The 15,455-nt window shown below is 47.3% G+C and overlaps 1 protein-coding gene and 1 long non-coding RNA gene across 2 annotated transcripts; one reads left to right on the forward strand and one right to left on the reverse strand.

Annotated features, from left to right (window-relative positions):
• Positions 1 to 2,141: 2,141 nt before the first annotated feature.
• Positions 2,142 to 12,372, reverse strand: LOC114022431 (tetraspanin-33). Its single transcript, XM_027834271.3, has 8 exons — positions 11,416 to 12,372; positions 11,011 to 11,068; positions 9,113 to 9,237; positions 5,603 to 5,677; positions 4,972 to 5,067; positions 4,221 to 4,361; positions 3,397 to 3,558; positions 2,142 to 2,694 (listed from the first exon to the last, which is right to left on the reverse strand). The coding sequence occupies exons 1-8, from the start codon at positions 11,470 to 11,472 to the stop codon at positions 2,599 to 2,601; spliced, it is 810 nt and encodes a 269-aa protein (XP_027690072.1). The 5' UTR covers positions 11,473 to 12,372; the 3' UTR covers positions 2,142 to 2,598.
• Positions 9,187 to 13,698, forward strand: LOC122463815. Its single transcript, XR_006287436.1, has 3 exons — positions 9,187 to 9,264; positions 9,883 to 9,994; positions 12,939 to 13,698. It is a non-coding gene; the product is annotated as an uncharacterized LOC122463815 (long non-coding RNA).
• The last annotated feature ends 1,757 nt before the right edge of the window (positions 13,699 to 15,455 follow it).

A 15,455-nucleotide genomic window follows, 5' to 3' on the forward strand; every position in this document is an offset into this window, starting at 1 on the left:
CCCAGTAGAGGCTCCCAAATTTTCTTGAGCCTGGAAAGTTGCCATTGCTGCTGAAGGAAACTGATAGTTTTCAGGTGCAAATGTGTGTTTGGTTCCATCGCACTCCCCCCCAAAAAAGTTTGGGTTTGTGATCATATAAGCTCAGGAGTGCTCAGTGAATGGGAGCTGGATGCTCAGCTCTTAACATGATTGGACCCTTTAGCACCATGACAAAAAAAAAAAAAAACAACAATCCTAAAGGTTCAGCTCTTCAAGAAAGCATTCCTGGCAATAACTTGAATAGTTACAGTACATGCAAATATAGCCGAACACAGAGCCTGTGATACAAATCCCCCAGGGACTGTACTAGCCAGTGGCCTCCATGACAGGGACTTTGTGGCTTTAAAACTCCAAAGAACTGGCACCTCATGGAAAATGGGGGAAATCTTTATTATGAAACAATTCCATCCCTTTGGCACATTCCCCATTAGTTATTACAAGAGACTGGTACTTGTAAACAGCTTCACAATTTCTCCGCAGCAATTGCTAATCGCTTCACTGTGATCAAAGCCCCCTGTGTGTGCTATCACAATCATAGAAATGTAGACCTGAAAAGGACCTTGAGAGGTCTTCTAGTCCAGCCCCTTGAACTGAGGGGGGACGAGGTAAAGCTAGCCCATCCCTGATGGGCGTTTGTCCAACTTGTTCTTAAAAACCTGCAATGACGGGGATTCCACTACTTCCCTTGGAAGCCTGCTCCAGAGCTTAACTATCTTTATAGGTAGAAAAAAGAAAAGGAGTACTTGTGGCACCTTAGAGACTAACCAATTTATCTGAGCATGAGCTTTCGTGAGCTACAGCTCACTTCATCGGATGCATCCGATGAAGTGAGCTGTAGCTCACGAAAGCTCATGCTCAAATAAATTGGTTAGTCTCTAAGGTGCCACAAGTACTCCTTTTCTTTTTGCGAATACAGACTAATACGGCTGTTACTCTGAAACCTATAGTTAGAAAGTTTTCCCTAATATCTCCCTGGCTGCAGATTAAGCCCATTTCTTCTTGTCCTACCTTCAGTGGACATGGAGAACAGTTGATCACCATTCTCTTTATAACAGCCCTTAACACATTAGAAGACTGTCATCAGATCCCCCTCTGCCATCTTTCTCAAGACTAAACATACCCAGTTTTTTAAAACTTTTCCTCATAAGTCAGATATATTAAACCTTTTATCATTTTTGTTGCTCTTCTGTGGACTTTCTCCAATTTATCCACATCTTTCCTACAGTGTGGCACCCAGAATTGGACACAGTACTCCAGCTGAGGCCTCACCAGTGCTGAATAGAATGGGACAATTACCTCCTGTGTCTTACAAACAACACTCCTGTTAATGTACCTGTGATGCAGTGTACAAAGCCCACACTGGGCCTGAAGGGGTTAAAGGAAGCACCACCACTCCAGACCTGCAGAGCATGCTCTAACTGGAGAGGCACCTTAAAACTTGAGAGCAACTTAGTTCAGAAGAGGGAGGCTGGGGAGGAAGACAGACCTACCCTGTGGGCTCCTGAACAAGGGTGCCAAAGCAGCCTCCCTGTGAGGAATAAGACTACCTGCTGAGCCAAGTTTGGGCTGAAGGTTTAGTTGTCTTTTCATTTTCTTTTGTTATCTTATATAGGACTTGGAGGCATGTGGGGAGATGGATGGTAGGAAGTGACCCAGGAGCAAATTGGAGGGCATTCCAGGGTGCTTGACCCTGTTGGCACTCATAGGACCCTGGGTAAGAGCCTGGTGGAGTGGGAGGGACCTGGCTCCCCTTCCAACTGCCCTTGCTGCAGGAGGGGTGTACGGCTCATTTCCACCCCACTCCCCCTCTAGTAAGGAGAGGGCAAGAACATTAAAGAGCCTGAGATAAAGCTAAGCCCCATCCATACAAGCATTAGGAACTGGACTGAAAGGCCCTCCTGAAGGGAGGCAAGGCTGGAAACTCGGTGGGCTACCCACCTGGCCCTCTGGGGACTCTATTACAATACCCCAAAATGATATTAGCATTTTTTGCAACTGCATCACATTGTTGGCTCATGTTCAATTTGTGATTTGCTATAACCCCCAGATCCTTTTCAGCAGCACCAACACCTAACCAGTTATTCCCCATTTTGTAGTTATGCATTTGACATTTTTCTTCCCAAGTGTAGTACTTTGCACTTGTCTTTACTGACTTTCACCTTGTTGATTTCCGACCAATTCTCCAATTTGTCCAGTTTCTTTTCAATTGTAACCCTGTCCTCCAAAGTGAGCGCTAAAGCAACCAGAGGACTGTGACCACAGATGGAGAATAAGCATCAGGAATCTCAGAAAAGAAAGATCTGGTTTTGTGAATATGTCCATGGTAATAAAACAGGGGGGGAGGAGGGAGAGAGAGACCCACCAGGCAGCAAGGGCCCTTTCCAAGCAGCATATGCACAGAAAATGCTTTCCACTGTCTGTTTATTCACCTGGGGCATGGGCCCTGGCACCCTCTGGGGTATTCAAAGTGTTTTGTCTGAGATCTCAGTTTGTTCCTTCTCCGCAGCCCACACCAGTGGCAACAGAGACCATGCTGGGCTCTTGATGGGAGTAACAGACTTATTTCTCGGGGCCTCTCCTCCTTGTGCTTTTCCGTTTCTGTATGATCAGGTCGATCTGGTAAATGAGCATCACGGCCATGGAAAACACGAGAATCTGGAAGGGAAAAGGAAGTCACTAGGGCTGGATTCATTAACACCTGAAAGCAACATCCCTGAGGTCTTAGAGCAGGGGAAATGCCAGGGAAGGGACCACAAAATCCTGTAATTTACCCTCTAGACAAAAACCAAGGTTCTGGTGCCAAGAACTGTATCCCCCACTGACTTTCATGGTTGCTGCAGGAGTTAAGCACCTGTGAAAATCAGGCTACTTGTTTAGGTGCCTAAGCATTATTGTTCATATGTCACTATATTATTAGTACTGTATATCTGACTATGGATTTAGGTGTTAACATTAGCCACCCAAGATTGAAAACTTTGGCCGGAAGGGTGTGGTTATCATTCACAGGGCTAGCCAAGCAGAGCTAGCCAAGCAGATTCTTGGCTTTGTTTATGCTAGAAAAATGCAATGGTTTAACCACATTTATTTCAAAATCAATTTAAATCAATGCAAACTCTTAATATAGATGCACTTCTATACATGCAGGTAGGTTGCATCAACATGCGAGATATTAGTTTAGCTTGCATTTGTAAGTTACCAGCTTAACCTTTGCTTATGTTAATTTAGCTTAAATCAGTTTAAGTGCATTACTCTTGAGGGTTTGCACTGGTTTACTCAATTAGTTTTTAATGGATTTAATTAAACTGATGCACTTTTCTAGTACAGACATAGTCTTAACGCTGTTACAGCCTCAGTTACCTCCAAGAAAAACAGTCCTATTGCTAGCCCTGCAACAAGCAGCAGGTTTCTCTGCCCCCAGCCAACAATCTTTTCCAAGCAGCCCTCAGTGTATATCAGACTTTCTGCTTTCCATGATCTCAGGTTCTGGGTCCCATAGCCACACATGCTGTTGAGAACACTCTGCAGGGAGAGAAGAGTCAGCAAGAGTTTAGTGAGGAACAGGATCTGTTCTTTCCCCCCTGAAGTAGTCACTGCATGCCTGACCCTGAGAGGAGAGGGAGGGGACAGGTGTCCTGATACAAACACTTATCAGGGATGGTCTAGCTAATACTTAGTCCTGCCATGAGTGCAGGGGACTGGACTAGATGGCCTCTCGAGGTCCCTTCCAGTCCTATGATTCTGATACATAGTGATGGGCCCAATCAAAGAACCAGAACAGAACGCTGCTTTGTTCTTAGTGATCTAGCCAGCTATGTTACAAACAGGCACCATGTTAAGTGGTTAGAATAAGGGATTTGGAATTGGGAGATGTGGGTTCTGTTTGCGTCTCTTCCATAGACTCACTGTATATTCTAAGTAAATTCACATTGCCTTTCTGTGTCTCAGTTTCCTTAACCCAGGGCGGATAATGATACTGACTTGACCTTGCAAACTGCATTGAGATCCTGACATGAAACGTTATATAAATGCAAAGTACCTCTGATACTTTCCTACTTGATCTCTTTGGCTTTATTTTAATGTGTGCCCTTAGTTCCCAACCACGTGCTGCAGTGGAGATTTTTTAAAATAGAAACTTCAAGAAAAAAATTTTAACCATAAAAATGTGGCCAGATTTGACTTACAGTAATGGCTGCCTTTTTATCCTTCTGGATGCAGCAGGAGAAAGGCACAGCACAGCGTTCCAGACTGGGGTTAGAGTCTTGGCACTCAAAGTAAATATTCTGAGACCAGTCCTTGTAGGAATGCACCCCACAGCACTCGAACTGAGAGAGTGAAACAGAAAGGAGGACCCTGGGGTAGCTGCTTGTTTACACAGGGCCCAAGTGTGCATGGGGCTGTACAGACAGAAGTTCTGAGAATAGCTCTGAGATAAGTGACTCTGAGACACGGGTGACAACCATCTCTCTCTTATCTCTCTAATGGGTATTCACAGGTAGATCCTGAGACTTTCAGGGGACTTTAGCAATCCATTTGGGGAGGGGAGAAGCAACTGTGTTTTGTGGTGCAAACAGGGAGCAAAAATGGGGAGTTTCCCTAAATTGGCCCATAGTGAAATTTCACCCTGTTCCCATCTGCCCTGGTGAAAGTCACAGCTGCTGCCATGGACACACAAAATAAGTGGAGACCATTCTCCTTTCTGTGGTGTGAGGAGTGGAGGAAACACTGACTTGAGCACAGGGCCTGGCAAGACAATGAGAAGCTGGCTATCAGGGACCTGGCTTTAGGCTCCATGTGTATGTGAGGGTCTAAGGCTGGCACTGAGATCCCAGCACTGACTGAGGATCTGAGACAGGGTCTGTTTGGCCATTTGCCTTCACTGAAATAGTTAAACAGCAAAGCATGATACAAATCTGAGAGGTGTTATTAAATTACCTTTTTCTGTATATAATCAATAAGGTTCTGTAAATCTAGGTCATTCCTATAACCAGAGATAGCTTTTCCCATCAGAAATGCTGCTTTCTCCAACACCTGCAACACACACAGACAGTGCAGTTGTCAGCATCTACCAGGCAGATTCATTGACTTGCAGAAGCTCCCCTTGTTTTCCATTTCCTGCACTTTGGGCCCAAGTCTTGTCTCTGTGGCATCTGGCCTCTGACTCCGAGGTACCCCTAACCTGAGCATGTCACACGGACAAATGCAAGTTAAACCCAAGTGGCTGCCATTTTCCCTGTTCACCTCCCAAAAAATGCAGATGAAGAAGGTTGACCTGCATTTCTGTTGGCAGCCAGAGTATAAATATTCCGCATTTATATAGCACACTACAGTATGCATTCAGATGTTAACTGATTAATCTTGACAACCTCACAGTCAGGTAGGTAGAGGAAGTATTAATGTTCCCATCTTCCAGAGGGGAAACTGAGGCAGGGAGGGGAAGAGACTTGACCAAGGCTACATAGGGTGCTGCTGACCTCTAGATCTGTGCTCATGCAACTATGCTGCCAAATGCAACTGTCTAATTCAGCAAAGTGTCAGCCAGCTCTGGAGTTAACTGTGCAGTTACCATGCCAGAGAAGAGAAATCCCAGGACAGCAGCCACGATCTGGAGAATGAGACTGATCAGTAAAATCCAAGCAAACTGAAAAATGAAGGGGTGAGATCATCAGAACAACGTGTAGAGCAACCAGTTCCCCCCTGCCAGCATCGATGCAAGAGCCCTTAGAGCAAGAGCTCTGTGGGGCTGGGGCCGTGTCTATGACGTGTCATGTACATTCACCCTGCTGTGTATGTGTGTTAATACTGATGCCCAGAGCACCAATGATACCATCCTCCACCTCCAACAGTCCAGAGGAAGTCAGCTGTCAGTGCAATAAATCAGCATTTCCCATTCAGTAATACCTTATCTTGGGGGCCCCCAAGGCACTGGGGCCTGCTTAGGACCTGTTACACACAAGACAATCCCTGGAAACTCCAGAGATGCACCCTGTACACGAAGGCTTGGAAAATCTAGTTCCAGATTCTACAAGAGGACACAGCAGCTGAAACACTGCAGAGAGTACAGGGGACAAGCCCAAGACCTGGCTGAGCAGGGGAATAGTTTAAGTGACCAGCCCCTTGGAGAGACCAGGCCTGATTATTTATGCATAGAAGGGTGTCTCCTGCCTGCACTACACTGCTATTGTTCCAGGTCCCAGCCCTCCTTGCAGCAGGAGGGCTGAATGCGAGAACTTCCAGGCAACCACCTGGGTACCAGTGTTATTACAAGGCAGGGTTCCCCATCATGGCTTAACAGTAGTACTGCTGGTAAATATCACTACCTGAATGTACTGGAGAGTCAAGTCCCCTGCCTACAAGTCCCAGTTGAGGAATATAGCATGGCCGAGAACAGAATTTCCCACAAGCCTCCATGCTTCATTTGCATGTGAGGCTAGAAGGAAATGATTAGAATGTTTCAGACAAGAATGGCCCACTGCCTCTGCTATAGCCCTGGTGATGGAGCTGAGATTGCCTGTGCCACTGGGACAGGCACTGACTGCACAGGCAGGTCAGCATTTGGAGCAAGCCTCCCAGCCCAGATTAGGGCTAATGGGGCTTGCACTCGTGTTTTAAAGATAGTGTTAGAGACAGCACTTTGAAGTTGCTCGGCCTCCAGTGCAAGCTCTGCTCACCCGGATCTCAGAGTAGCAGCTGTGTTAGTCTGTATCCGCAAAAAGAAAAGGAGGACTTGTGGCACCTTAGAGACTAACCAATTTATATGAGCATAAGCTTTTGTCAGCTGTAACTCACGAAAGCTTATGCTCAAATAAATTGGTTAGTCTCTAAGGTGCCAGAAGTCCTCCTTTTCTTTTTTCACCCAGATCTGTCAACCTAGGCTGGGAGACATACCCTGACCTTGCTGCCATTGTGACTGCCCTATTTGCTGCTTTTTGTAATGTTGTAGCTGTGTTGGTCCCAACAAGGTGGGTGAGGTAATATCTTTTATTGGACCAACTTCTACTGGTGAAAGAGACGAGTTTGAGCTTACACAGAGCTCTTCTTCATGACTGGGAAATGTACTCAGAGTGTCACAGCTAAATACAAGGTGGAACAGGTTGTTTAGCATAAGGAATTACATGTTGTAAGAGGTTTCAGAGTAGCAGCCATGTTAGTCTGCATTCGCAAAAAGAAAAGGAGTACTTGTGGCACCTTGGAGACTAACCAATTTATTTGAGCGTAAGCTTTCGTGAGCTACAGCTCACTTCATCGGATGCATGAAAGAGGTCATTCAAGGTGAAGTGGGCAGTTAACACCTTTGCTATCATAGGACAAAAGGTTAGTTTTTTTAGGTTAGATTGTTGTCATGAGCCATAAATCCATGTTAGCTGCTTGGAAGGAGCCTTGTCTGAGTGTCCCTCATGGAATCTCAACAATTAGGGATGGAAAAGACCTATGAGGTCAGCTAATAACACTCACCTCCTGGCTGTGCTTTGAAGTTGCAAAGTGCTAGGTATTTGCCAAGTGTTGTTAGCCCATCGCTGGGGCTGGTTGTTGTTCCCTACAGTCTAGTCTCTAGTGTTTTGTCCAGTCTAGTTTAAATGCCATCTTTTCATTAGCATGGTTAAGTCTCCGGCACAGGAACCAGCACAGGGAAATGAATTCTTTGAGTTAGCAAACAATTTCTTTGGTGAGTTTTTGCTGCTTTGCTGCAGTCAGCAATTTCCTCATGTTTATTTGACAAGTTGTGAAAATTTTTTTTTACTCCGTAGATTTATCATGTTGAGTCCGCGCATTTGATTCCCAGCACTCAAAATTCAGTTGAGTGTGGTCACATAAGGCAGATGGGATTGTTTCTGTTCTCCAATTGCATAAATATAACTCTTATGGAGCGCTCTTCCTACACAGATTTTTACACAGGCCATTCTGAAATTTGTTCACCCAAATGTTGCTGAGCGCAACTTGAGGGCTCAGAAGATCAGCTCAGAAACGCACAAGGACATCAAAGCAAGTGTATTTTAAAATTGAAGCCCATATTCCAAGACATTGTTTGGAGGGCGCCAGTATTTACCCAGCTATAGTGATAAACATTAGTTGACACCTGAGAAGGAACCTTTCCTTTTGTATTACTGGGACATGTTAAATCCTGTCAAGAGGGAATTTCTGTTATTTGCAAATGAAAAGAACACACCCTAAACCTCTTCCAGCCACATTGGATTCCATTAGCTACAAGAAACATGCAGTCTCCAAACATATCATACACACTTTCTTGCATTGCACTGCTGTAGCATGTCTGTGCCTCAAGATACTCCACAATGAAATTATCCCCAAGATAACCTCATAACACCTGGAGGAATGTTACATTTGCAAAGTCTCTACAAAATTCCCATAAAGGCAACAACTGTGGATTCTGATGGGCAAATATTATAAACAACCCTTCGACTTGGGACAAATAGTGTAAATGGCAAAATGTTGGTGCAAATATGAAAAACAGGCCACATTAAAAAGGTGACACAACTGGCACAAGCCACCACATCTTTTTGCTTGGATGTGCAACCAAAGGGACAGGTGAGGAGCAGAAGTTATGAGTCACGATGGCTTTAGTAAAAAGAAAAGGAGTACTAATGGCACCTTAGAGACTAACCAATTTATTTGAGCATAAGCTTTCGTGAGCTACAGCTCACTGCATCCGATGAAGTGAGCTGTAGCTCACGAAAGCTTATGCTCAGATAAATTGGTTAGTCTCTAAGGTGCCAGTAGTACTCCTTTTCTTTTTGTGAATACAGACTAACACGGCTGCTACTCTGAAAGATGGCTTTAGTGTGGTCAGGAATTCACTGATTTTTTTCTCTCTCCTTGCTGTTCAGGCAGTTGGGGAGCTATTTTCCCACTAGCTCAGTAACATGCTAGTACTTCCAGTGCTCCCCTTCAGCATCCACTTAAGTGACTGACAAAAATTTATCTCCTAATGCAGGTGGAGCAGGTTCACACTCCATTCTTTGAGGCAGTCTCTTTAGGCAGGAAGTTGCCTAGTAAGGGCAGCCCAAGGCATAGGGATCCCTTTCAGGTAGAAGAAATCATCCCACTAGCCTCTCCTTACAATTTTCAGCAGCACAGGCAGGTCACGCAAGGCTCCTGTACACCCCACAAAGGTGATGCCAAACATCAGGATCCCCACTGTGAGCAAGATCAGCGAGGGATCAGTGAGGAGCGAATCCACAGCACCTGGCAGAGATTGAAAAACAAGGCAAAGTAAGAACTTAGTGCAAGCCAAATCATGCTCCTTTCTCTTCCCTTCGGAGTATCAAGAATGGATGCAGAGCTCACAGAAAAACATTAAGCTGGACAAGTTCCACATACTAGCCTTCCTGGGCAATCCCCAACCCTCCCCTTGAAACACATTTCCTTCCTGCACTCATCAGTTGGGATTACAAAACACTCACCAAACAAAGTTCTGCACTACAAGGTGGCCTGGGTCCGCATGTTTAATTGATGAACACATTTGTCACCTTGGACGGTAAACCCTTCCAGGCAGAGGCCATGTTTGTCTCTATGGTCTGTACAGGACCAAGCACATAGCTAGTGCTCAGCAAATACAAATGGCACATTGAAGGAAGAGGGAATTTGTGCTTGGAGGTTTATTCCCCAGCCTTGAAACTGGGCAAGGCAACAAAGCCTTAGGTTCATGGCATTGGTGGAAGGAGCTGAGCTCCCTCCTGAGTTTACTTTCCAGAGTTCTCAGGCATTCATTAGGCTGTACCGCCTTATTTGATCCATTTTTAATTTGTTTATTGATTATTGCTGAACACTCAGCAGTCTTTGGGCATGACAAATGTACATGGTTATTAATAATCCTTCTCACCCTTGTAGATCCATCAAAAGGATTGGGCAACACCCTGCGGGAGTGACATACAGGAACCATGGTGGAGGGTGATTTGAAAACTGCCAGTCAGAGATGGGCCACAAAGCTCATCTCCACACGGTACTGGGAAGCGAGCAATGACTGCACAATTACCTTGCAGTCACTTTGTTAGCTTTATCTAAACTCCAGTTTGGTAACTGTAAAGGAGCAAAAAGGAGTACTTGTGGCACCTTAGAGACTAACAGATTTATTTGAGCATAAGCTTTCGTGAGCTACAGCTCACTTCCACAGATGCATTCAGTGGAAAATAGCGTATTTTCCACTGAATGCATCTGTGGAAGTGAGCTGTAGCTCACGAAAGCTTATGCTCAAATAAATTTGTTAGTCTCTAAGGTGCCACAAGTACTCCTTTTCTTTTTGCAAATACAGACTAACACGGCTGCTACTCTGAAACCTGTAAAGGAGTGGACTCACTCCTGCAGCGCCTCCTGTGGGTCATTGGGGAATTAGCTCTATCCAGCACAGAGCACCCTCTGCAGGCTAGTGATCCACACAGCTCTGGCCCCCATGTCCCTCACAGACCCCAGTGCCCCTTTCTCTGGGTTCTGCCCCCTGGCAGCACCCCCAAACTCTACCTCTGGGTCTCCCCTTCCTGTGGAACCCCCAACCCACTATCCCCACCTTGCCTCAGTCTGGGCTACTGCCAGTCATCACCAAGCCCCCACTCCCTGGGGCAGACTGCAGTGTAAAGGCCACTCATCATAGGCAAGAGGGTTCAGACCTGTTGCCTTCCAGTACCTCTATGGGCCTTGAGCCAGGCCCTACAGCCTGGGGAGTTGCCAGCCTAGAGCACCCCGCTTAGCCTGCTCCTTCCCCAGCATTGCACCCCCCTCAGTATCCTGGCTAGCCCTACTCTCTCCCAGCCTTGAGAGAGACTCCTTGGGCATCTGGCTCACAGCCTTTTTATACAGGCCAGCTGGGGGCCTGATTGGGGCGTGGCCCAGCTGTGGCTGCTTCCCCAATCAGCCATCCCCAGCCACAGTCCTCTCCAGAACTGCTTTTAACCCGTTCTATTTTAGGAGCAGGGTAGCCACCCCGCTACAGTAACTCAGAGAGGGACAGGAAATGGTACTTACTTGCTTCTTTAGAGAGTTTGGCATAAATACCAACTGCCACCATGAGCCCACTGGCTACCTAGGGAGGAAGAATCAGAGACAAACTCATCATTTTGCAAGAGGAAAAATCCCCAACAGCATCTAATCCTGGGAGCAGGAGACATTTGCCCATCCGGAGAAGAGAAGCAGGTCTCTCAGCCTGTCCCAGGGGAGCCCAGATGAAGGGATACCAAAGGGCAGATTAGCAATTTACAAGGGACCTGCACCCTGACATCCTCACCACAGGGCCCTAATATCACAACTGGCCAGAGTGACTCTTCACTGGGACGACTCTGAAAGTGGGTTTCCCTGCATGCAGTGATCTTGCTGCCCGTCCAGTGTCAGCCACACCCTGGGCCTGGCAGCCCCTTCCCCGCTCAGACTCACCCAGAAAAGGTAACAGGAGACAAACAAAGTGTATTTGATGAGCTGTTTTGTTCTCATGGTTCGCGTCCTGGAGTCTCTGATGCCAGCACACCACTCTCCCAGATGTGGAGTCTGTTTCTCTGCTGATTCTTGGTGCCTGGGTCGTGTGCTTTAGGGAGCGTTACAGGCACAAAGGGAAAAGACTGACATGTACAGTCAGGTTTGCCACGTGTTTCCTAGTGTAAGTCACTTGCCTGTTTTCAGCTCTCTTGCAGCTGCAGTAGGACAGGCTGACTAGGCAAAATAAACTCCTGAAATGAAGACCTCAGAAAACACTGGAAGAAGAGGAGGCCAAGGCAAGGAGAAGCCCAGCAGTGAGGTGGGGCAGCATTCTTCCATTCAGGTTATTGAGAATAGGAGGAAGAGAAGCCATTTGAAGAGAGATTCTGCCCAAGCTGCCTGTGAAATGTCAGAGGAGACAGGAAGAAACAGGCGTAGACTAGATTCTATGCATCAGAGAGGCAGGTTCCTAGGAGCTGGAGTCCCAGCCCCTCATTCCTTGGGTAGGGCTCACTGAGAAGGAAGAGTGCTTGGCAACTGGAATGAGGAGAGAGGCACCTGGAATGGGAACCCTACGAGAACTCACCCTTCACCCCCATATGAATAAAGAGAGAGACTCCTACAATTAATTTTTTTTTAAAAACAGCCTTTAAAGTAAACACAGTGAAAGGTGCCAGAGTGGGCTTCCTCTCACTGAGCCAGCCTGTACGCCTCACCAAACATACCTCTCCATTGCTGGGAACCTTCCAGAGGTGAAAGTAAGCCAGTTCGGTCCGGCATACTGGCAAGAGCTAGTGTGCCATACCAGACCGGCTTCCCCAGGCAGCGATTTAAAGGTCCTGGGGCTCCCAGCAGCAGCTGGAGCCCCGGGCCCTTTAAATTGCTACCAGAGCCCCCAGATAGCGGAGGTGGCCGGGAGCCCCGGGGCTCTGTTGGCAATTTAAAGGGCCCGGGGCTCCGCTGCGGTAGCGGCGGCCGGGAGCCCCTAGCTCTTTAAATCACTGCCGGAGTCCTCAGCCGCAGCTGCTACCCCGGGGCTCCAACAGCAGGGCTCGGGCGGCGATTTAAAGCGCCCAGGGCTCCAGCCGCCGCTGCTGCCCCGGGCCCTTTAAATCTCTGCCGGCTCCAGCAGCGGGGCTCCAGCGGCGATTTAAAGGGCTTGGGGCAGTAGCAGCAGCAGGAGCCCTGAGCCCTTTAAATCCCTGCCCGAGCCCTGCTGCCGGAGCCCTGGGGTAGCGGTGGCGGGGCCCTGGCAGTGATTTAAAGGGCTGGGGCTCCCAGCCGCCGCTACTGCGGCGGAGCCCCTGGCTCTTTAAATCTTGGTTTAAAGGGCCTGGGCCACTAAAGGCCCTGCCTCTTCCAGTTGAGGACCCGCCCCTTCTGGTTGAGGCCCTGCCCCTGCTCAGGACACTGGCGTACCAGTAAATCCTTTAAGTTACTTTCACCCGTGGAACCTTCACTTATTCCTGGTCTCCATTCCTTAGGCTCATCATTCTGCTGCTGAATTGGGTCATCCAGGGGCTCCTGAGTTCTTGGCTCATGGAGGGAAGTGAGTAGCTAGGTGCTGGACAGGGCCGGCTCCAGCTTTTTTGCCGCCCCAAGTGGCAACGGAAAAAAAACCAAACCAAGCCTGGTTGAGCTGCCGCCAGAGTGCCACCGAAGAGGAAGGGAGGGACTGCAGGGCCCGCTGCCGAATTGCCGCCGAAGACCCAGACATGCCGCCCTGACGGAGTGCCGCCCCTTTCTGTTGACTGCCCCAGGCACCTGCTTCCTTCGCTGGTGCCTGAAGCCGTCCCTGGTGCTGGAGCAGGCTCGGGCTGGGGGGCAATCTTAGTACTGCTGAGAAGCCATTTGCAGATGTACTGGGCATCCCAAGACTGGCTCAAAGGTTCCAGGGAGATGAGCTCTAGAAGAGGCTGACAGAGCAGATGTCTCTCCGCTCCAAGGCTGTGAAGTTTGTTTGATCTTAATTGTCCTCCTTAAGAACCCCAAATTGGGCTGTTTTGTAGAAGTCTGAACCAGGGAGAGTGTATGTGAGAGAGAGGCTGTGAGGTGGAACGAGCAGAGTCTGCTCAGCGGTTTCACAAGGAGATAGGTAGGGCATACCAAATTCATGGTCCATTTTGAAAATGGACTTTTAAAAATCATAAATTTCATATATTTAAATCTGAAATGTCATGATGTTGCAATTTTAGGGGTCCTGACCCAAAAGGGTGTTGTGGGGAGGGTTGTTAGATTTTTGTAGGGGCGGGTCTCGGTATTGCCACCCTTACTTCTGTGCTGCTGCTGGTGGCCGCGCTGCCTTCAGAGCTGAGCAGCCACAGAGCAGCAGCTGCTAACCAGGAGCCCAGCTCTGAACACCACTGCCAACAGCAGTGCAGAAGTAAGGGTGGCATGGTATGGTATTGCTACCCTTACTTCTGTGCTGCTGCCTTCAGAGCAGGGCCATCTGCCAGCAGCCGCCACTCTCTAGCTGCCCAGTATTGGTATTGGTATGGTATTGCCATCCTTACTTCTGCGCTGCTCCTGGCATCTTGGCAGGGTGCTACCTTCAGAGCTGGGCACTTGGCCAGCAGCCACTGCTCTCCAGCCACATAGCTCTGAAGACAGCACAGAAATAAAGGTGGCAATACCATGCCCCCCCCCCCAATAATCTTGCAACCCCCCGCACCGCCTTTTTGGGTCAGGACCTTTTGTTTGAGAAACACTGATTTTCCCCATGAAATCTCTATAGTATAGGGTAAAAGTACACAAAAGACCAGATTTCATGGGGGAGACCAGATTTCATGGTCCGTGACACATTTTTCATGGACATGAATTTGGTACAGCCATAGAGATAGGATAAGTCCCATAGAAAGATTATGAAAACCGGGGCACAATTTCTTGGCCTTGCTCACCTCACCCAGTAACACAACCTCCACCCCAGCAATTTACATGGATATGTCTATGTCCACATGCTTGGTGACACTGTCAAAAAATTTGAATAGATTGGTGAAGCATAATTTCCCTTTACAAAATTCATGTTGACTCTTCCCCCAACTTATTGTGTTCATCTATGTGCCTGATAATTCTGTTCTTTACTATAGTTTCAACCAATTTGCCCGGTATTGAAGGTAGGCTAACCAGCCTGTAATTGCCAGGATTGCCTCTATAGCCTTTTTAAAAAATAGGCAGTACATTAGCTTCCCTCCAGTCATCTGGTCCAGAGGCTGATTTAAGCAGTAGGTTAAATACCACAGTTAGTAATTCTGCAATTTCATATTTGAGTTCCTTCGGAACTCTTGGGTGAATACCATCTAGTCCTGGTGACTTACTACTGTTTAATTTGCCAATTTGTTCCACAACATCCTCTACTGACACCTCAATCTGGGACAGTTCTTCAGATTTGTCACCTAAAAAAAATGGCTGAGGTCTGGGAATCTCCTTCACATCCTCTGCAGTGAAGACTGATACAGAGAATTCATTTAGCTTCTCCATAACAGCCTTTTCTTCCTTGAGTGCTCCTTTAGCACCTTGATCGTCCATTTGGCAGGCTTCCTGCTTCTGATGTACTTAAAAAATGTTTTTGCTGTTAGTTTTTGTGTATTTTGCTACTTGCTGTTCATATTCTTTTTTGGCCTGCCTGATCACACTTTTACATTTGAGTTGCCAGAATTTATGCTTCTTTCTGTTTTCCTCTGTAGGATTTGACTTCCTATTTTTAAAGGATGTCTTTTTGTCTCTAACCGCCTCTGTTTAGCCAAGGTGGTTTTTTGGTCCTTTTTGTTTTTTAAATGTGAGGTATTGTGATGGGGTTTACGCCCCACACAGGCGTGTAAGGGGTTAATGGAGGCCGAATGGCCCAATTAACCTAGTACATTGAATGCCCTGGTTAGAGGATCAGGCTTACCTGTGCAGGAGCAGGCAGGCCCTGTATAAAGCCAGGTAGCTGGCTGCAGAGAGGTAGGGCTGCAATTAGGAAAGACTGCAGGAAAATAGCTACTCTCTGGGTGGAGGGAGTT

The sequence above is a fragment of the Chelonia mydas genome, chromosome 25 (genome assembly GCF_015237465.2).
Source record: "Chelonia mydas isolate rCheMyd1 chromosome 25, rCheMyd1.pri.v2, whole genome shotgun sequence".
NCBI classification, from domain to species: Eukaryota; Metazoa; Chordata; order Testudines; family Cheloniidae; genus Chelonia; species Chelonia mydas.

Coding starts and splice junctions, on each gene's coding strand:
- LOC114022431 (XM_027834271.3), bottom strand. CDS start 11,472: ATGAGAACAAAACAGCTCATCAAATACACTTTGTTTGTCTCCTGTTAC. Junction 11,069..11,415: donor TCTCCTGTTACCTTTTCTGG/GTGAGTCTGAGC, acceptor CTTCCTCCCTAG/GTAGCCAGTGGGCTCATGGT. Junction 2,695..3,396: donor TAGGACTGTTTTTCTTGGAG/GTAACTGAGGCT, acceptor TTTCCCTTCCAG/ATTCTCGTGTTTTCCATGGC.